General features: G+C 37.9%; 1 protein-coding gene across 4 annotated transcripts in view; it reads left to right on the forward strand.

The window, feature by feature from the left end:
* The window catches only part of ZNF106 (zinc finger protein 106), a 40,285-nt gene that overhangs the window by 6,918 nt on the left and 10,836 nt on the right, over positions 1 to 22,531 (forward strand). For 2 of the 4 annotated variants that reach the window (XM_026794043.2, XM_014268023.3), the window contains exons 2-14: positions 1,121 to 1,206; positions 2,508 to 2,569; positions 6,659 to 6,856; positions 9,007 to 11,085; positions 11,886 to 12,504; positions 13,383 to 13,452; positions 15,043 to 15,197; positions 15,298 to 15,358; positions 15,693 to 16,034; positions 19,445 to 20,216; positions 20,583 to 20,638; positions 21,131 to 21,276; positions 21,581 to 21,715. In XM_026794043.2, the coding sequence (XP_026649844.2) occupies positions 1,153 to 1,206; positions 2,508 to 2,569; positions 6,659 to 6,856; positions 9,007 to 11,085; positions 11,886 to 12,504; positions 13,383 to 13,452; positions 15,043 to 15,197; positions 15,298 to 15,358; positions 15,693 to 16,034; positions 19,445 to 20,216; positions 20,583 to 20,638; positions 21,131 to 21,276; positions 21,581 to 21,715 (4,749 nt within the window). In that variant the 5' untranslated portion in view covers positions 1,121 to 1,152. The remainder of the gene's footprint in view (positions 1 to 1,120; positions 1,207 to 2,507; positions 2,570 to 6,658; positions 6,857 to 9,006; positions 11,086 to 11,885; positions 12,505 to 13,382; positions 13,453 to 15,042; positions 15,198 to 15,297; positions 15,359 to 15,692; positions 16,035 to 19,444; positions 20,217 to 20,582; positions 20,639 to 21,130; positions 21,277 to 21,580; positions 21,716 to 22,531) is intronic. The other 2 variants (XM_026794037.2, XM_074542971.1) reach the window with 2 other exon arrangements.

Genomic DNA, 22,531 nt, shown 5'->3' on the forward strand with positions numbered 1-22,531 from the left:
CTAGTCAGTACCAGATTTAGAGATTTTGATACCACTGGTAAGGTTGATGTTGAATAACTAGAATTAACTTTATGGGGTCAGTTGTGAAGTAGAGTTCTTGAAGAAGGCTCTTGCAGGTTAATTTTGGTGCTATTAGCCAAGTCAGCTCTGAAGTTGCCTAATGTAAGATAGCAAAATTTGAAAGGATTTGTATTTTTCTGTGCAGATAGCAAAATGCTGAGTATTGAAAAAATGCATTTGTTTTCAATTTAGGGTGAGGAACTGCCTCTGCCAAATCAATAAAATATTACAATAATGCTCAATCATTGTGCATTTTAGTGTATTTTAAGAGAAAGAAAAGTGCAAAGATTGTACTCTGTTATTTAAACGGACATATCTGTTTTTGCATTATAACCTAGACTCTAATTTCATTGCCCTCCTTATGAGTTAAACATTATGATAAAATACAAATGACATCTTATGACCTGCTGCTGCTTTTTTTGCATATATACAGGTCTTCAGTAGATTAGTGTTAAAATGCTGTCTAAATTGAGTATTTAAGTACATGGATATGTGCATTTCTTGCAAAGGCTAGTGAGAAAAATACTGAATTTAAATTACTTCAGGTTTTATTTTATAGTGAGTAAATGGATCAATAAAACTTGAAGACTAGTGGTCTTTGATATCATAAATGGCCTCTGTTTCATTTTCCTACGGCCTTAAATATCTTCCTTGAGTGGCCCTGTGCACTAAAATAAAGATCTGAGTTTGCCCTGCTTGGTTTTCCTAATTCCTTATCTCCCTGTCATCAGCCTAGTTGAAAAGTGTTTTGTTAATCTGATTTGAGTAGCTAAGAGGATTTGTACAGATCTCTGACTGTTGAATGAGTACCAGGTCTTGGATGACCAGGAACAAAATGAAAGAAAGGGAAATCTGCTTTTTATTATAGATGTTTTAGATGACTGTTCAAACTACCTTATGTTTTTTTTTGAAGACTATTGACTATTCATGAGAGGCATGTATTCTCTTAAGCTCAGCACAATAGTTTTCATGAACAGTAACTTTGCTTACTTTATTTAGTAAGATTAATGAAACAAGTAATCCTGAATGTTGATTATTTTTAAATTGTTTTTATTTGCAGGTATGGGATAAGATATTTCCAGAGTAATAAGCATGGTTCAGCAACGAAAATGTGCATTATGTCACATTGTGTACAACTCAAAAAAGGTAAATAATTATTGCTTGACATGCATCAGTAGAGATTAATATGAAATGTGAATGAGAAATTCTTTCATTTTAAAATTGTGCAAAGTGCAGTTTCCCTTTACCAGGAATATATTGCCCTAAGTCTATCTCAAATCAAAGAATATATTTCTGTGTGCTTTGGAGTATCTTTCTTGAAGCGAGCTGTGCAGTATGCCTGATTCTGAATGTTAAAAATAGTGAGGTCTTTGAGGTTTTTTATATTATTTTATAAAGATGCTAAAGTGAAAAGCACTCACACATATTTGACTGTAGATTATGACATGGGAAGAATACTGTAATACACAATTTTATAGATTCCTTTTGGAAGGTCTGTGCTTCCATATGGAAGAACCAAATGGAATTGTGTTTTCCACATAACACAGCATGTGTTTTCATTAGTGTGTCAGTTTGATGTCCATCTTCTGTGTGCTGAGTATTTATGCAAAATCTGCATTGAATCTGAGAGTTTCTTAATGGACCTTCATGTACGTTTTAGATACATGGCATGTGGAGATGTGCCATATGTTTTAATTCACACAACTCTTCAAGGTGGAAGATGTTCCTTTCCCTTTGCAGATAGGACTTCAAGGGCTAGAGAGGATAGTGATTATTATCTGGTCTTTGAAGATTTCTGAACACTTTGGCTCAAACACCAAAGGAAAGTTAAATCATCTGGACTGCTTCCTTTTGCTGAGTGATGAATGTTTTTTCTCTTCTGGCAGCTCCCTTTCAAAAGCAAATAATTATAACAGTACTGTAGTTCATAGATCAGGGTTGCTGTAAACAGCTAACTGACATGGACATCTCAGTTTCTGAAGTGTCTAGCCAAGTAAAATAGTATATGATGGTGAATTTACAGCTGTCTTACAATAGAATTGCAGAGAAACTGCTCAGATTGCACAGGGAAACTGTTTTAAGTACTGTGATTCTGAAGAATGGTATTAATGAGACTTCTAATTAAAATAATTTTCAACAGTGTTTTGTCAGAAATCAGTCTAATAAACTTTGCTACATAGACTGATATTTGATTTTCTGCTGAAATTCTGCTTCCATTGTGTTGAATTTTAACGACTCGTGTGTTCTTCTTGGGAAAGGTAACATAACTTCCTGCAGGTGTGCCTACTTGTGCTTTCATAGTCACAGAAACAGGAATGGCAACTACTACAGCCCTGCAGAAGTAGAGTACACCCTTGTGCAAGGCAGAATTCACAAAAATGAGCTTTTCAGATATGATACAGCATTTTGTTTTGTTTTGACCAATTTTTTTTTTCTACATGTTGAAGGAGATGGAAGAACACAAGAGAAGCATGCTTCACCACAGAGAACTGGAAAACCTGAAGGGAAGGTATGAGAGCAATCTTCCATCATTCCTCCCTGTGCCATTTTGTATGTCACTTTTTGGAAGGACTCCTGACCTATTTCCCGTACAAGCTGAATTGCACAATTTATTTTTGCGCTTCATTTTAGTAGCGTGCCTTGTCATACAGCTGGCAATGAACATGTTTTCATGATGTCAGAAACCCAGGAGGCAAACAATGACATGGAGGAAAGCTCACCTGCATTGCTTTGACTGCAGTGAAATAAAGTTACTTCGTTCTTGGCAGTTTCATGTTTGTGGGGGGTTTTTTCAAGCACTAAATTTCTGCCTTTTACAGAAAGGCACAATAATCAGAAATTAGAATTAGGAACAGTAGTATTTTTCTTTTTGAATTTTTTTGGGTTTTTGTAAGTTTTCAATAATGTAAAAACAATTGTTGATCTTTTAAAGCACAGTCACTTGGTTAGGAGACCTAACCATGCTGGATGGTGTTTCCTTTAAGGTTTCTATGTTTTATTTGAAACATTTGGAAAGTAGAAGGGGGGATTTAAGGGTATTCAAACATGATCCTAATAATTGGGAGTTAGGTTCCAACCAGACTGCACTTTAAAGTGATTTCAGGTGTATGGATTTTGAGGTAGCCACAGAGATCACATAGTGTCAAACACTTGAATATTTAATCTACAAATTAATTTTTAATTATCTTTCAGCAGAAACTGTAACAAATTACAAATCTGTTTCAACACCTCTTAAAGAACTAAAAGTAACCGTCTTTCCACTCTTTGAGGTGTGGGGGATTCATTTTGTGCAGACATCTATCTCATACCCAGGGAAAAAAACCAGAATGCTCTCTGCCCTAGAAACTGACTGCTGGCTTCTGGTTAGCTAACTTGCTGAGCACTTCTGTTCTAGACTGTTGTCTTCTGACAGTGATTCTGAAATTTCACTTATTTTGGGCCTTCTACTTTTTTTTTTGGTTTTTTTTAGTTTAGTTATGGCTCTGTAACACATAATTTCTAAAAGTTATATATTGTGTCTGCAGTGGCTTGCAAATGATTGAACAATTTTTGGTTTTCCACTCCATAGGACTGATATTAAGTTAAATTTCTTTCATCATCATTACACTTTTTTATTATTAATGTAACTATCTGTCTTCACTACTCTTTCAGAAGAATGCACGGAAGATGCTTGTTCTCAAAATAATGAACTTAATTTTTCACTGTGCAACAGCAGCCTTGTTCTCTCTCTTGTGCCCCTTCTTCCATTTCAATTTAATTAGAAGCTTTTTAGGAGTCTTTTACAGCCATGTACTTCAAGAAGAAAATGTGAAGCACAAGCAGCAGCCTCATGAGTGTGGCTGAATTGTGTAACAGATGATAGTACCATTAAAGTATGTGGAGTATCAACATCTTACTATCTTGAAATTTAGTATCTGACTAGAAGTCACTTTTCAGACTTTCTGTATGCAAGAGGTAAAGGAAATGCACACATTGATTCATCCTGTTTTTTTCATTTAAAGTTGGCTTAGTTATCTCAAGGGCTGGAATAATTTTCTGGAATGTTTTAAGACTCTTCTCCTTTCCTTGAAGTCTTATTCTGTGTGATCTATAAGGAGAATTGGATGCCAAGTACCAAGCTGTAGCATATTTGGTTTTTGCTTGTTTTTAGTTCAAAGTGAAATAGTGCTCTTGTTACATGGGACATTGACACTACAGTCTGAAGTATACAGGCAATAAGTAAAGCTCTTGAGTGCTTTCATACCGAGAGAACTTTTGTTGTGTTTACCTCAAACTTCTTTTGGCCGCCTTGTTTAACAGCTAAGGTTGTGTGGTATTCCTGTATGGCAGGGGAATGTGTAGACATGATCAGTGTGTGCCACGGACTGTGCTAGTTCTGGATGGCATTAACGGGTGTAGGAAAAGTATAGAACTGAAGGAAATATAAATTCCTCTAAGGGTAGCTATCTGAACTCCTAGCCGGTTTATCTTCAATTAAAGCAGTTGTTCATAAAGAAAAAAAAGTGTTGTGTTTTTCTTTAGGCTCATATAAATTAACAGCAGGTCAAAGAAGTCTTGCCTTTTCAGACTGTCAGTTGGTACAAGAACCACAGCTTTGTAATTAGTAACTTGCAAGTTAGAAGTGATAGAAACAAGTTCTTTGTCCTCAGTCCAGCTGTTAACTCGCTGGCTTTGTTCAAAATAAATAAAACTTTGCATTTAGTTAATCAGTCTATAAATGAGGATGGTAAAAGTTTTATGCAATAATTGAAACATGGGTCTTATGAAGGATGTGGATTGTTCTTTAAAACCTAATTACTACCACATTAGAACCACTGGGATGTGCTTCTCATTGAGAGTCCGTATGGGTGAAGTGGAACATTATGTAAAAAGAACATCTTTTTCAGTGAGCAGCCAACTTTCTATTTGCAGTTTGCCTTGTGTGATGACCTAAGTTAAAAATAAGTCTTATTAGCTATGCACAGCTGTGCCATTTATTAGTGTGAACAGGATTTTTCCAACGACATTAGTAAAATCCACTGGTCTGGTTTGGTTATCTTTATTGCATTAAGATAGCCTGAAGTGCAATATATAGGATATGGGCTTTGAATATTTATTAGCCAATGTGAAATGTATGAAATTAAGTACACTTAGTTCTCGAAAATACAGGGTAAATTTGGAAGCTACTGACATCATGAATGAAATTTATCATAATGTTTAATCTGAAATTAATTAGGCTGCAACATACAGAATAATTAAACAAAAAAAAATCTGATTTTTAATACTTAGGCTGTTTAAAATAAAGCTGTCTCTAGCTGTGTCTGAATGACTGCAGTGATTAAATATCTGAAGTATGTTAGTAGGGAAAACCACTGATATCCAGGATAAATAAAACATAGCTGCTGACACTTGATTAACCACTCTGATGAGGACATTGCCTTAATACCTTGAGTGAATGCACATCTTTTGATCTTTCTCTTTTTTTTAAACTGTTCACTAAAAACAAGGATTCATGTTTGTCTTTTTCTTTTATGGATCCCATTTTCTTGACACTAGTCATGAACTGTGTGTTGTATTGTGATGCTTCTGTTCTAAGACCTTTGTGTCAAGTGCTCCATGGGGACATACATATCTGCTTTTATTTATTAACTGGCAGAATTGAAAGAAGCACTGTGGAGGCAGTCAGTGAATCCTGTCTTGGTCCTGAGTTATTTGCACTGGACTATGCTCTAAATAATTTTTATCTGTGTGGTTTTATTTTTAATCTGGTGAACATATTTTCCTTTTTAGGAAGTTAATAATGTACTTCTTTTACACTGAATTATTGGAAGGCATTGTCAGAAGAACAAATATTGTGGTTTTAAAAATCTGAATTTCTTAAAAAGAAAAAAAAAGTTCAAGTCTTGCAGTCTTAATCCAGTAATATGAGTAAAGCCATTTGTCTGATACAGCTGTCAATTTTCTCCAGCTGAAATTATTTCTATAATTTTTGAGATAAGTCCTCTAAAGTAGAAAGCAGACCTCATGCACACTTGAACCAAATAAAGTACAGGAAACTGAAGACACCCTCCCATCACTCACTGTGCTGTGGAGTCTTTGGATTCCAGGCAGCAGTCTCAGCTGTCCCAGTTTAGGTTATGTTGTATCAGGATTGGCTGTATCCATGTGCTGCCTCCTCCCTTTTCTAAATTTCACTGGGGGAAGGCTCAAGGCAAGGATTAAATGTAGAAGCTGTCACCAGGCTTCCCCAGTGCAGCTGGCAGCATGGATGGGTTTCAGAGCTCCTGCTAGCTCTGGAAGCCTTTCATTCTGCCTCCTCGCTCACTATGTTTCCTCTGAATAGATTTTGAGTACAACAATTCAAGAAGAATTCCTCCTCCCACTTCATGTAGCATTATTACCAAGTCTTTTACCTCTTGATTGTTGGAAAAAAATCTTGTTAAAACTGACCATCAAAAAACAAAACCTTGAAAGAAAAAGCCAGAGAATTCAAATAAGCATACTGAGCAAAGCCTAGTTGCCTTGAACTCAGACACATTCAGAGGAAACAAAGTAAGACAGAGCTCCCTGCCATGCCAGTTGGCAGAGTTGAAAGCCCACCCTCTGCCTCTCTTCCTAGGGATAGCAGCCATGAATGCCGGGTGTGCAGGGTGACGCTGGTGGGTTTGTCAGCATATGCCAAGCACATCTCCAGTCAGCTGCACAAAGACAACGTTAATGCCCATGACAGAAAAGAGGAAGAGAAAGAAGTGGCAGAAGAAGAAGACCTTGACAAAGAACTCATTCAACTCATCAAGCAAAAGAAGGAACGGAACCGGTGAGTTTTCCTTTCTCCACTTAGATCATAGAATTGCTTTTAACACAATGAGCATGCACTGCTGAGGCTTAGGTGCTCGCAAAATGTAAATTTCCTGTAGCCAGCATTCTTGTGAGAGCAATCCAAGAGACCTGTGTGGATATCATAGTTTCAACATGTAAATGTGACTCTGCTGAATGTTTTTGTCCTGTTCCTCTACTAGTAGTATGGAAATACAATCATTCTCCATTATGGGTAAAAACAGTCTTGAGTTTTGAGAACCCTAATGTTTTTATTTTAATATTTGATATTTTTTTAACTGAAGGCTTAATAAATGGACAGTAGTGCTAATACTGTTTATGGTGGAGGTTGTCTGTAGGAACTTGGCCTTTAAGAAACTGCTGCTGAACATGGTTTTTTTTATAAAACCAATTGGATTATTCTGTAAATGTCAAGTGAAATCCCCTAGTCCTTGAATGAAATTTCTTACCAGTTGTATCTTGCTGCTTACCATTAGCTAAACATAGTTCCAGTGGCTCACTATGAAATAGAGGGCTGCAGAAAGTAACAAATATTGTCTTTTATTTTACATGAAAATCTGCACATGTGCATTGCTTGTGTGATGTTCCAGTTGGGAATATATTATTTGAATACTTTTATGGCATGGTGATGGTACTAAAGGGGCATATAATTTTTAAAAGAAGCTTTTGTGTTCTGTGGCTAGAAATTTAAATTAGTGTTTCCAGATGTTGAAATCTGTGATGACTGTTAGGTAGGTTTTGGCATCACTCTGTTGTACTAGTGTGTCTCTGCGCTGCACAATGGTAATGTTTTCATGCTGGTTAATGTAGGTAGCAAAATTGTTACTTTTCCTTTTTGTTTTATGGAAAAAGGAGTAATACTGTCAGTGCAGTGTTGTTCTGAGGCAACTAAAACTGTAGAAAATCTCTGTCTGCTGGGTGCTGGTTTGGAGAGGCAGAAAACCAGAAGGTTTAAGTTACTAATTCAGCAAAATTATTTCCATTAGATCACAATCTAGTTGATCACAATCAGCTCTTAGAAATTACTGTATCACTTAGATATTGTTGTTTTGAATTCTCATCTTAGAGCTCAGATTATTTCGCACAGTAGACTGTTTTCCATTAGAGAGTAGTTATTAGGGAATCTTTTAGCAGAACTGGAATGTATCAAAAACATAAAGGGTGATACAATATGAATGTTCAGTTTACTCAAATCAATTGTTTTTGAGTAGTAGTGTGAAAATTTACTGTCTTTCTTGTCCAGGGATCTAGAATGGATGTGATCAGTTCCTGGAAAAAACTTTTAATGAAAACTCCTCATTTGGTGGGGTAGATTGCTGACCCTGGGAATAGCTGTAGCTGTTAAGGGAGCATTTATCTTTAAATGTACATGTGATAGTTTGCCACGTGTCTGTGATAAGTTGCCAAGCACAAGTGCTATCCAAAGGGCAGCCGATAGTGCTGCTGGGAAGCTCATACAGACTCAGGATTGCATGCTGTGGACTGTTCCAGTCTCTTGTTTAAAAGAAGACAAATTACTTTCCTATCTGAGGTGCGTCTTCTGTGGATGTCTTACATCTGTGTTTTAACTTAACCTTTATAAATGGAGCTGTCATGTCATTTGTTCCCTCCAGTAAGGATAATAATGGAGTTTTCAGCCCAACTTTCCTCTGTTTTCTATCAGTTCACTCTAGTTCCACCTGCAGAATAGTCTTCAGAAAAAATAATCTCACTATTGAGTTTTCTGTCTACTAAGATAGATCAAATTACAAAGATTCTATAACATTAAGAAACTTGATTTTTATTAGTTTCTTATTAGTCCAATAGTAAATATAAAGGAATATTATCTTTCAAGTTAGAGAAAAGTATTTGCGAATCAGTCTATTGACCTGTCCCTATGCCAAATCTTTTGTTCATGTGAGAGAAATTTTGAAATTATCATGTGTAAGTAAAGGTACAACGTTAGTTTTGAAAGTCAAACATTAGTGAAGCTTGAAAAGCAAAGCTGCTAAAAAAGTATCTGTTTCTTTCTACAATAAATAATTTTTTAAAAATTTTCTTCTCAGTGCAAATAAAATTCATGAAGCTTGTGGACTGTTGGATTTTAGTATAATAGCATCAGAATTTAGGTTTTTCTCAATTCTTTTGTAGGCAAACTGAACCAAGTTGTGCAAGCCAAGAATTAGAATGTGATGATAGGAGATCACAGAGAAGGCGAGAAGAAAGAGCTGCTTACAAAGAAAGAGAAGCTTATGATCAGTTGTCGTGGCATCATCATAATGCATCACAAAGGGACTGGAAATGGGAAAAGGATGATTATGTTAGTCCTAGACAAGGCAAATTTTCACACTCTCAGAGGAACCTTAATATAAACAGACATTCAGGTAGTGCAAAGGGGCGCTCTGGGTGGCACCAGAATGTTCCAGGAAACCCTTTGAATCGACATAATTATGGGAATTCTGGAAACGCTTGGCATCTGAGTGGGCGGAGAGGAGGAGCATCAAATTGGCATCATGGTGCCAGGGAAAGAAATTCTACTTGGCACTCAGAAGAAACGGGTCATTTTTCTAGCTGGAATTCCAAGAGTTATGGAGGAAACTGGAAGCCAAGTCCTCATGGTGCAAATGGCTGGAATTTTGGAAGCTCAGGAGATTCATATTCATCAGAGCCAAATATATACAATCAGGAAAGGTCTGCATGGCAGCGGCCAGAGAAAGGCAATGTTCTGCCACATAGAAATCGAAGAAATAGAGGTGACCGTCTGGATTTTACTAGTGATGAGCTTGCTGCTGAGGGAGTGTTAGAATTTAGTACATTGAAACAACCAGAAAGCAAAACTTCAAGAGCCAGTGGAAAAAGTGTCAGTCCTTCCAGAGATAAAACATATCGCTGGAGTCCCTACCCATCCCAGAAAACTGCAGAGCAGCAACCACGGTCTGAAGATAATGTTTCAAAACCTTCAGAGAAAATGGGTTCTGTACTGACACCTCTTAGTGATTCATCAATGATAGGAGAAACTTGTGAAGCCAATGTTAGCCTTTCAAAACCTAGAAACCATGAAGCATCTTCCCCTTCTAATGGAACCTCTGATCACCTTGATTCTTGCAAGGTTATGGAAGACTCTTCCAGTGGTGAAAAGCCTGACACAGATGATGGCAGAAGTAATAGGATGCCATCACTGAAATCCCCCCTTCTCAATATCACAGATATGAAATTATCCTTGATAAAGCAAGACACGAACAGTCTCTTAAAAAATGTCAGGCGTCTGTTATCCTCAGCTAGTGGTGAAGAGCAGAATCATTTGAATGCGGTGAACTTGGAAACAAACAGTTTCTCCTCTTATTCATCAAAGCTGCATGCTGCTTGTGTTGGTAACTTGCAAGACAACAAAGATGTGCTTGGTGATAATCTTAGAGAGCCTGTTAATAACTTAAGTGAAGCAGAACAAAATCCCAAAGGTATCCAGTGCAACCATTCCTTGCAAAATACTCCCTTAAGCTCTTGCAAAGATACAAGTGACCAGAATTGGGAAGAAACTGGGAAAGCATTGCCAGAGACGGAGTTCAGACTAGATTCATTAGATGTAAGTGGTGATGATTTAATGGGAAGTGAGAAGTCAGAAGCAAAAGTTGAAAAGTTGGATTCTTCTTTACCCTGTGACACTCCTGAAGCTAAAACTACCACCTCTGAAAGGGAAGATGATAAAAAGCCATCTGCTTCAAGTATTGCTTCTGCTGAGCTAAAAAATTTTACATTTCGGATAGAACCCAAAGTTTCTTCATCAAGCAGTCAGGACCGTTTGCATGTGGATTTGAAAAGCTCACAGGACAGGGAAGGGAATGAAGAGTGTGTCAAGTCACGTGATCAATTTGAAATTGAAGGTTTTGAAAATCCTTCAGATAATGAGCTTCAAAGAGGAGGAAGCCAGTCAGGAGGCCTCCTTCTTCCAGATTTAAGCAAACTTGGCCTGCCTGCTTCTCTGCAGAGAGATCTGACACGGCATATCAGTCTGAAGAGCAAAGTCGGGACGCATCTCCCAGAGCCCAATCTTAATAATGCTCGTCGCATTCGGAATGTGAATTGCCTTCGGAGAAGTGAGACAGAGAAAGAGTCGGGGCTTAAACCTACCCTCAGGCAGATTCTTAGTGCTTCCCGGCGAAATGTTAACTGGGATCAGGTCATCCAGCAGGTAACCAAGAAGAAACAGGAACTTGGCAAAGGTTTGCCAAGGTTGGTACCTTTCAGATCTAACCATGTCTCTCAGGGCATGCTGAGGGAGGAGGGATATCTTATAATGAAGCTTGCTATGCCATAATCTTTTGCAGAGTTTTTGAAAATGCAATTTTTTTGCAAATAATGCAGAGTTTTTATTGATTGATGCTATGAATGAATTTCTGTCCATAGATAAGTAAAAGTAATCTGCTCAGAAAAGATTCTGATCCGTTCATAATGGTTGCTTTAATATCTGAATGTGGATGGTAACAATGTAGTTTCTGTCATTTCTTTTGCAGTTCTAGTAATGGAAGAAAGTAAAAATGCAATCAGGACGGGAACAATGCTATGATAGTTCCCTATTTCCTCATTTTTTTAGGACTACAAGAAATGCTTGTAGTGCTGCAAGCAGTGTAAATGCTCACTCTTCATTTGTTAATCTTTTATTCTGGTGCACAGTTTGCTTTTGCATTTGAGGAAGCAATTCTATAATGCTGCATTTTTGAAACTTGCTTTAAACCTGAATGATTTGAAATGTCTTGAACAAATGTCGCATTTGATTATTCCAACTTTGCTTGAGAATAATTTATAATAACATGATTTCTGACTTGAAAATCATGCTGCCGATTCTTAGCCACTAAGTCTGGTTATTGATGCACAGGAGATGTTCCATTGTCAGATGAGCACAGAATACCACTGTAATGGGATTAAATTTACTGCTTAAACCAGTAATCTACATTTGGGGAAGGGGAAGGCTTTTCTCTATGTGCAGCAGGCTTGTAACTTGTTTGTTTATTTTTCTTTTTATCTTGTTAAAGGTTTGGCATAGAAATGGTGCCTCTTGTTCAAAATGAGCAAGAGGGTCTAGAACTCAGTGAAGAATCTGATCCGACTACTCTAGAAGGATTCCAGTGGGAAGGGATTTCCTTAGTGTCTGGCTCAGCCAGAAAACGTAGCTTTTCTGAAAGCAGTGTCATAGCAGACAGAAATCCTTCTGCTTATAGCTTTTTCAGTGAACAAGCCAAAATTAAAGAAAGTGGGCAAAGGCAAGTAATTGCAGCCAGCCACCCACATCATATAACATCTGGATATGAGGCAAGCACTGACATTGAGGCTGATCAGAAAGAGGGGACACCATCCCTTGCTTTGTCACCCTTTATGTCTGAAAGAACCGAGGCCAGCAGAAGTCACAGCCTACAGACCACCTCTGAGATCACAGGCCACACAGAACAAGACCAGGAGAGCCCAGAGAAGAGAACACCTCTTCTTGAAAAACAAAATGAATTAGAGGTCTCAGAAGAAAATTGTCCAGCTTCAAATAGTGCTTCACTTTTTGCAATGTCTAATAACATAGATGCAGCTACAGACAGTAGCTGCACATCTGGAACTGAACAGAATGACAGCCAAGGAATTGGAAAGAAGCGAAGAGCAACTGGAGTAAGTGTGCATTTCTGTCCAGCTTTGATCTGCTGAAAAGGTTCTTTCTCTGTCAATGGTTATTCAGCTTTGGAATGATCTGTGCTGGGAGGACTTTCCCCATCTGATAGTCTTGTACATTGATAATATCAAGTTAATTTTCTGTTTGACTTGATTTTCTTTAAATTTCTGCTTTCATAGTGCAGGACTTTTGATAGTTTTTTGTAACTAGTAGGAATGACAAATGCTCTTTTTTTGATTTGATACCTGTCATACTCTGTTGATAAACAAGACCTGTTAAAAATTTCTGTGGAAGTACTAGGTTTTGTAGCAAGAATCTTGGTGCTTCACAGCACAATTTAAATGGAAGGTAGCCTATAGCAGAAATTTGTTTTCCTTAGATGTTTCTGGTTTTATGGTAAAGCAAGGAAATAAAAACATTTTGAAGAAATTACACACCTAAAATTATATTCTTAAATCTGAATTTGTTTCAGAGTCTGGTCTTAGGCTTATCCAAAGGTTCAAAAAAAATCTTGTTGATCAGTTTCACAGAATGGTTTTGCAGAAAGCAATAATTCAAATTCCTCACTGTTTAATCCTCTACACCTTCAACTAAAACTGTAGAGCAGAAACTGTAATTCAAGTGCAATCTTAAACATCTGAGCAAGAAGCAGGCTGTTGTCATACTTAATATTTCTTCTCAGTTGAGATGAAAACATGACACTCTTGTCCTCCCTCTTTTGAGAGCAGAGCAAATGACGAGTTATGCAAGAATGTGCAAGCAAATGATGGATTCTTCTCTGTGCCTTCAATAATGATTGAAAAGATGAAGGATATTCAACTTCTTGATTTGGGCAAAATTATTCTTGTTACTTTTTAATAGATGATTTTACTTGCAGGAGGGATCTTCTCCTGAAATCCCTAGTCTAGAAAGAAAGAATAAAAGAAGAAAAATCAAAGGTAAAAAAGGTGGGTGAATATCATACATGTGTGCATGTGGCGTAGAGGCTATAAACACCCAATAGTATTTTGACTTGGCTGAAGTAGTAGTTCCTTAATGTTACTATGCTGCTTCTTGGGCTTTTACTGAAGTTTGTAGTGTGGACTACAAACTACTAATGTGCAACACATTCTTCTCTGAAAACCTATATCTTAATTTGTCATAAGTTATTTCTAAGAGAAGGGTATGTGCATCCTTTCTGCCTGCAGTTCATATTCCTGATTCTACAGATGGGACCTTTGCTTTCCCCCTCTATAGGGTGGTGAGGTTTGTTGCCTCTTTGGATGGAAGTTCTTAAGGGAGAGTTAATTTCCTTTGAATTTGCCATGCAGCTTTCCCTTTCTATTTCTGGGTGGTCTCACCAGAAAAATTGTACTCTGTTTAATTTGGTCTCTGTTCTGTTTTTGATATCTCTGGCAATGCTTTTTACTTTTTTAATGTCCTTAGTGGAAATCAGTGTGAAATGCCTCTCTCCTTCATGCTCCTGACCAAAGAAAACTTTTATTCTGGCATTAGACAGATATTTCTCAAACATGCCTAAAACATCCTCATCACCATGTCTCAAAATGAATCATCCAACCATGGTGTTTTAGGCAGAATATTTTCTTTGATAGCTAAACTGTTGCCAGGAGCTTTGAGCTCCGAAGATGGCTTTCGCATCACTTATTTTTTTTCCATTATTTATTTATATTAACAGTTGTTTGTAATATAGGGCAATAATATGACTCTTCTGTGGCAATGAATATTTGACTACTTGAAAAGGTGGGGGTTTAATCAGCCTCTTTCTCCAATGACCAGTGTCTGTTATAGAGAATAATAATGCATTCTACTTTGTAAAATTTCTTTCCCATTGCTTTGTTTTAATGTGATTGTTGTAGTAAATTTGCTGAAGGAAACTATAACCTGAGCGCAGTTAAGCAGTGCCCAAATGTTTGGAAGTTTGTTTGGACAATCTCTGTAATGCCAGAAGTCTCTGGGAGTATAGGAGGATTTTTACTGAGTACAGTGGTCAGAAACTCTTTCTCAAGAGATGGCAAACACCAGTCTCATGGCCCAAAATCATCTTGAGTAGTCAACTCTTTTTTAATCATTGGGTTCCTTTTCTCCTAAACAGCTTTTTCTTGGCTTTTGCATTCACGGAATAATTTAAATCTTGTTTAGCTTAAATTTGCCTTTTCCTTTTTGTTTACATTAATGGCAGGTGTGTATTTGTACGTCTTGCACACATGTTCTTCAAGAAAAGGTTTTTGTGGAAGATAATTACTTCATTTATTTAACTAAATCAGTGCTGGCAAAGCTGTGATGGAATTAATTACTAGAGTCAAGGTTGAGATTCCTTAAAGAAGAATACTTAACTTTGCAGTTTATCCATGTGGATGTGTCTAGTCCTGTCCATAAATACTCCTTTTTAGCTTGTATAATTATCCATGCTTGAATGCTTGACCTAATTTATGAGATTTTTCCATTCTGAGACGGTGCTATTTGTTGTGATATCACAAGTAAGGTATCTTAATGTATTGTTCAGTGCTATTAGACTCCACATTTTATTTCTTTTTCAGAACGTTCTCAAGTAGACCAGTTGTTGGCTATTTCTCTGAGGGAAGAAGAGTTAAGCAGGTCTCTGCAGAATGTGGACAGCAGCCTCTTGCAGGCAAGGGCTGCCCTGAGGGCTGCCTATGTTGAGGTTCAACGGTTCCTTGTGTTAAAGCAACAGGTAACAGTGGGCTTTGGAAACTCTCTGAGCTTGAGCTTAGCAGCATGAAGAACTGCCTGTTAAATCAGTGCGACTGATATAAGCCACAACTGTTTTGCAGATAACCATGGAAATGAGTACACTGAGAAGTCAGAGAATCCAGATCTTGCAGGGGCTACAAGGTACAGGATACCATAGAGCTACAACAGTGCAATGCTTACTCTTATATTCTTTGAACTCAGAATCTTTTAAAAACTGTGTTTAACTTGAATCTGCTCATTTAAGCTATGAGAAATTGTAGACTTTCAAAATGAGGCCTTTATCGTCAAGTGTGAACTGTCAGTTTTGTTAGTTCCCTCTAGTGTCCTTTTTTTCAAATTTTTCCCTTCTTTGACTCTGTGTCCACAAGAAATGATCTCCTGGCACCACTAAATTTTATTGTAAAATAAAAATATTTTTGTTCTGTTATTTATTTGTTTGTTTGTTTCTTTAATGTATCTCTTCTTTTGCCATTAGAAACATATGAACCTCCTGAGCTCTCAGAGCAACTTTCCTGCAGTGCCCTTACTGAGAGACGAAACAGCAAATCTCAGATGGCAGCTGACTCAATTCCTTCAAGCTCTCTCCTGCCTGTTTTGGACACTTTGTCTTCCTCTGTACCCCCTCGAGGAGCTGCTGTTCCTGTAACCATGCCATCACCATTCCAGTCTTCTGGCAGTACACCTTCCAATACTCCTGACTCCTCAGTGCAAGTTAAACGAGAACCTGTGTCTCCAAAAGGCACAGAACTAAATGTGAATTCTGTACTCCAGAGCTCTCCATGTCCTCCACAAACAGAAGAGGTGCAACAGAATGATGGTAATTGTAGTTTTGCTTTGAGATTATTAGCTTGAAGAAAATAAGGAAATTATTTTTTTCCCAACAAGAATTTAAATTGTGCCTCAACCTGCGGTCTGTGAGGCAGGGGTGAACTCTCATCAACTTGTGTAGGACTTTCTAGTTCTGCTTTGAAAATAGAACAAACATGAATTTGAAGGTTACATCCTCTTATAATAATTTAGTTAACTAACAAAACCCAAAACCAACACAACCCAACAAACCTGAGAACCTCCTCTGTAATTTCTGTCTTCTACTCTGTATCATGTAATGAGCACTGGTAGCAGAAAGTCTGCCTGCAAAGGAAAAAATGTGCCTGAAAACATGTTGTAAAAAGTTATGAACAGCTACATTGAGATTATTTTGTGTTCTTCTTGGGCTCTGCTAGATAAGCACAAAATGTATAATTTGTAATATTGGAAGTAACAATCCATCTTCTACTAATTGGCTGTTAGGCACTGTTCGTTCATGTGAGGGGCATGAGAGGGCTAGCAATGAAGATAGGGGTTTCCTTTTATCTGGAGGAGAAACTGCTGAATTAATTGAACTGCTAATGGGAGAGCTCTTGCCTCAGCAAAGTGAGATGTTAATGACTACAGCTGAAATAGCCAGCTCTTTATTTAGACAGTTTAAACCCCATCAAACTTGTGCACTGTGGTCAAAGGCTTTGATACTATTGGTAGTTTTCTCTGCAATTTGCTACTGTGACTGAAGGTAAAAACTGAAGATTAAAAGCTCATCCCATACTTTCTTAAGAGTCTGTGAAGTCAAGCAGGGTGACTCTAATGACAGTTGTCTGCCATAACAATGTCACTTACTCAGACCTTTAACTTAGGTAATTTGAGAAAAACATTCATAAGATTGATCCTAGTTCAAAATAGCCAATACAATTTTTTTTCTCCTCTAACTGAAGTACAAAATATTATGGAATAAATCATGTTCCACCTTTCTAAGCATTTTTTTTCCTGAAGCACAGGATGAATGTTGGCTGAATTGAAGTTTACACCTCTTTAATTAAAAAATTTGGGGTTTTTTTTACTATTTTTAGTTTGCTTCAGCTGTAGAATTGCATATATGTGGTGGGTTTTTTTAGTCACTATTGCATTTCCTGTATTACATTCTGTTGAAATACATTAATGCAGTATTTTGAGTTTTGCTTCATCTCTCTCTGGAGGATTTGACAAGGAATGTGAAGCTCTGGAGGTATTCACTAAAGTAAACGTGGGGAAGGGGAAGAATCAGCTTTTTTGTTTGTTTTCATAGTTAAGACTCAACTTTTAGGAAGCCACTACCTTTGCTTTCCTGTTTTTATTGACATGTGCCATACTGTTATGCTTAAAAATCAATGAAATTTTTGGGTTTTGTATCAGTGCTAATTTTATTCTCACTTTTCCAACTCTAAGGAAAGATTTAGTGATCACTAGCTGCAGTGGCATGAAGTGTCTTGCTTGCAGAATCTTGAAACTTCGCAACAGAGAAGTTGAAAGAAGTTTTTTATTTTTGTCTTATGAAGATGAACCTTCAGTGTATAGCTACATTTATTACTTGACTAATTACTTCAGAAAGCTCTCAATCACATTATTTTTCCATTTCCTACAAATTTAATTTTGGTGTATTAAAAGCAAGAATATTCTTTTTATGTTCATTTGTCAAGCTACCGTAGTTTTGGTATTGATGAACTTCTGTATGTGCTATATTTAAAACGAGTTTGCCTTCAGATCAGTTTAGTAATTTGGGGGGAAATAAGCATTTGTCTTGAGGTAAATTCTGTAATTTGAGGAAGAGGAATTCACTCTGGGGCAGACTGTTTACTTTTTGGAATTGAATGTTTAGCTTGTCAGCTGCCCATTGAGGTTAGCTCAGCCTTGCTTTGAGGGAGCTGATTGCATTTGTTTTCCCCCAAATGCCAGCAGTGTGTCTCACCTGTGGTACTGAGTGATTCAGTTTTCTTTCATTGCTATGGTGGTTTCTTACTTCTTTTTCTAATACCCACAGCTCTCCAAATGCTGAGAACTAAAGACTTCTGGGTTTAGAAGTTTCAGTTTAAGTGGCTGGTTGCTATTGCTTTCGTGTTATAAAGAGACCAAGTGACTTCCTTCCCCTTTCCAGTGAGAAATGAGTGGCACATGATATTAGAGGCGTATTCAGAATTTAAAGTTTTGTGTGCCTTCTTCCCCATATAATTGAACACAGTAACTCATTCAAACTTCATCTAATTATTAATTTTTTCTATACAGAGGTTTTTCTGTATAGGTTTTGCAGTTGTGCATGGCAGTTACATGTCCAGGGAAAAACCTATCTCCATTGATTTACTTTAAATGCACCATATCCTATGCTGTCAGCAAGTTCTAGTTTTATCTTGGAATTCCCCATCTGAGGAAGGTGTGGGTGAGAGATGTCCTCATTTTAGCTGTTTCTAGTTGGATGTGTAATTCCAAAGCATCAAATTTGTCCTGTGATGTGTAATGTGCTTTTGGCCAAGCATTAGTGTAGGTTTAATTTGCTGGCTTCTGAGAGGCTGGAAGAGGGGAGTGTTTCAGATACTGTCAACTTCCCATTTGCATTGCATGATCCTGCCCCAGAAATGCAGTGAGCTTGAAATATCCTGTTCTGGACTGCAGTTATTGCAAGTGTAACTAGGCAATTTTAGGGTGTGGGAAACAGCTGTGAGATGCTGCCCTTGGTCTGTCTCAGCTGAGAGGTTGGATCATTTTGTTCATGTTAATTCAGTCACAAATGATAGGGAGAGTGTGTTGACCCCATTGCATAGTCCAGCACAGATGAGCTAACTAAACTAAAGTAACTAAATAAAGCCTACCCTCATAGCTTACAGTGCTGCTGTTCCCAGGATAAGGGTACAGTGCTGCAGACTGGGTTGTGCATAACTGTCTACCTTGAATTAGTAGTAACTTGATAGAAATAACTCTATATATCAGCTGTGATAATTCAAATTCACGATTTTCAAACTGTCACTGAACAGCTGAGTCATACTTGGCATGCATTGATTAATATAATTTCTACAGAAGTCATGACAGCTGGTAAGGGAGCGTGCAGAGAGGGATGGTAGCATCTGAAGTCAACAATGTAGGATTCACCAAAGATTGTCAGAACTTTAAAAGCATATAGCAAATAGCCAGCCAGCAGCTTGAATGATTGCCCCATTCCTTAATTTCTATGTGCATGGATGAACATTTTATTCCCCAGTTAGGTTTTTTAAAGGCTGTGAATAGCTGACTGAATCAGCAGATCTAGATGTGCACATGGTTTTCAACATGTAGGAATATGTACTTTGCTTGCACAATTAAGTGTAAACAGAAAATACAGGGAGGGACACTTTGCATAAATAGTTACTGCTGTACAGATTGAATGTAACACTATGCTGTTTTCTTTAGAAGAGACCAACCAGAAAACTTCAGTGTATCCAGTTATCACTGCAACCATATCTCTAGCAGGGCTGGCAGCTTGTTTCCAACACACTGATCAAGATGTCCAGGAGCCTGCTGCAGACGAGGGACAGTCTGGACTTCCTGAGAACTCTTCTCCTCATTCAGTGTCTGTTTTCAGCAAGAGAGAAGCAAATGATCCAGCTGCTGAAAGAGTTTTAGTGGATCAGTGTAGCACTTCTCTTTCAAAGCATTCAGTCCTTCCCGAAGTGCCAATGGATAAAACTCCCAAATTGTCAGCAGAACCATCTGAGCAACACTTGACAATGGCTGCAGTCCCAGCAGAGAAAGGGAATAGAAGGAGGCGAAAGTTAAGGAAGAAGAAAACACTGAGGGCAGCCCATGTGCCAGACAACAGCGATACAGAGCAGGATATGATTGATTTCAAACCTGTCCGGAAAGTCAAGGGTGGAAAGGTTCCTAAAGGAGAAAAAGTTACTCCTCCAAGAGAGGAGGGTGGAGTTACTGCTGAAGCAGCAAGAAACAAAGATGAGAATGACAGCGATGCTTCTCTGGAGCTAGTGGAAGTTCCAGCACCTCAGTGTGAGGTGGTTGATGTTGGTTCATCAGCGTCAGGAGATGAGAAACCAGACAGTCCATCAAAGAGGGAGTCATGCAACTCTGTGGATCAAGCAGTCCTAGAGGCATCTTGTTCTGGGTATGATGAAGTGAGCTCCACCAGTGAGATTGACACAAATCATAGGAATGATGGGAAAAAAAGGTGAGATTATTGTAGACCTCTGTCAAGTAAGATTATTAATATTACATAGTATTCATAAGAGACCTCTCATTTTTTCCTTTTCCTTTTTTTTTTAAATTCACAAAGTCTTGCATTAGTGACTTCAGGAGTGAAAAAAAAGGGGAAATAAAAACGGACTTGTCTTTTTTGGTCAACAAGTGAATGTGTCTTGTTACCTACTAATTTCACTTAATAGAACTGGGCTGCCCTGTTTGGTTTTAAGCTTACCTGTCACAGCATATTTTCTAAGTCCAGAGTTTGTGTTTTGGAATATTACTTACCTCAGTATTTTGTCTGAAAATGAACTTGCAAAGTCCAATTTCACTACTGTTTATTTTTGTCTTGCAGTGTGGCTGAGACACAGACTTCCATATCATTCCTAAGAGGATCAAAGAACTCCTCAGGTATATCTTTCAAGCTTTCTTTCCAATGCTTTGTATGTATTGTCTTGCAGGACTTTGAGTTAAGTCTTGATCCACCTGCTTCCATAGCAGAACTTTGCCTTGAAGATAAAAGCTTGCACTCACAACTAAAGTGGGAAGTGACACATACTCGCATCATCTTGCACTGAATGCTTTGTGTCTTGACTCCTCCATATCCTCCTTCCCCTCCCACATGAATGCTATTGTTCCACAGTCTCTGTAGAGCTCTAGGACAAATAATGATACACTCTCTTTTTAATTCTAAAGATAGTTCTGAACTTAGTCATATGAAGGTCTTTTTAGCACTTTATATTGCCCTCTGTCACATTCACAGTCCTGCTGGAATCCACAATGAAATTTGATTTAAAGGTGCTGAACCCATGAAATAGTTCTGCTGATTGGCAGTACAAACCACAGCAGTGTGTTTTCTTGACTGTGTTCCCATAGTCAAAAGTATGTGTCTCTGTCCTACAGAAGTGTCTTCGGAGCCAGGTGAGGATGAAGAACCTACTGAGGGAACTTTTGAGGGACACTTGGCTGCAGTGAATGCTATTCAGATTTTTGGGAATTTGTTGTACACCTGCTCAGCAGACAAAACAGTTTGTGCCTACAATCTCGTTGTAAGTAAGGTTGTGGGAGTAGTGATACATTAATTGCAATCACAGGGTTGTCTTTTGTAATGCCTTGCTATGTGGTAAAGGAAGCAGCTGCTTTTTCAAGCCCCTAATTTTTTTTATACTATTCTTTTCTTCAAACCTCTCTTCTCCACTTCTCCAACCCCTTCTTCCTGTGAGAGAGACAAGGGGAGATAGATTGCTGCATGTATCGTGATTTTTTTAACAGTCCTGCCCTGTTGTGTTAGGTGCCTATTCCAAGAGGTATTATAGGCCTTTATGCTGACAGACTCTGTGCTTTCCTTTTTAGAGCAGGAAGTGTGTGGCCGTCTTTGAAGGACATACTTCAAAAGTGAACTGCCTTCTGGTCACTCAGACAAATGGGAAGAATGCTGCCCTCTACACTGGCTCAAGCGACCACACTATCAACTGTTACAATATCAAGGTACTCAAACTCTGTGTTGATTTATTTAGGTATGCTGCATTTTGTACAAGTGTTTCTTTACAAATATAAATTTTAAAAGCCTTTTAAACCTATATGATCTGGACACAAGCAGCAGTTTGTACCTCTTTAGAGTAGAGCAGGAAAAAAAACCTCACAAATAAAACAGCAAACCATTAATGGATTTACTACCCTAATCTTTTGACTAGCTTGTCAGTAGAGTTTTTGCTGGAACAGCGTGGCATAATCCTGAATGTTGGGAACACCAAAGTGCAGGCCGTGCATAGCTGTTTAGCCATGAATCTTACTTTTCTTCCTGTATTTTTAACTTCATTGATTATGGAAGGCACTGCTCTCTGCTGTATCTTTAGAGCAGCTCTAGAGAGAGCAGGTATCTGTTATGCTGAGGGTACGTGAAAGAGCAGACCTGAGGCTTCCTGAAGCTGGATATTTGAGGCTAAATGATAAAAAGACTTACCCAACCTGTTACTTAAAGGACTAGAAAGCAATTATCTGCTTCAGAAAGCAAACTGCAAGAGATTTTAAACCCTTAAGTTCCCTCTGGGAAAATTAATAGGGAATTGTCGACCATGTAACAGATTCTTTTCATGTGTGTGTATATATATATATATATATATTTAGTCAGTAGTCTAAATTTCTATGCACATTAAAGGCTGTGACTAGAACAAAGTCTTTAGGGTTATAACTGGTTGCTGAACTACAGTCAAGCCTTACAGATGGTCCTGATTAAAGTGAGGCTCAAACTGCCATGTGACACCAGACTCTCAGATGTTTTTCTCCAGTTCTGTTGGTTTAAAA

This window comes from Zonotrichia albicollis, chromosome 6 (genome assembly GCF_047830755.1).
Source record: "Zonotrichia albicollis isolate bZonAlb1 chromosome 6, bZonAlb1.hap1, whole genome shotgun sequence".
Classification (NCBI taxonomy): domain Eukaryota; kingdom Metazoa; phylum Chordata; class Aves; order Passeriformes; family Passerellidae; genus Zonotrichia; species Zonotrichia albicollis.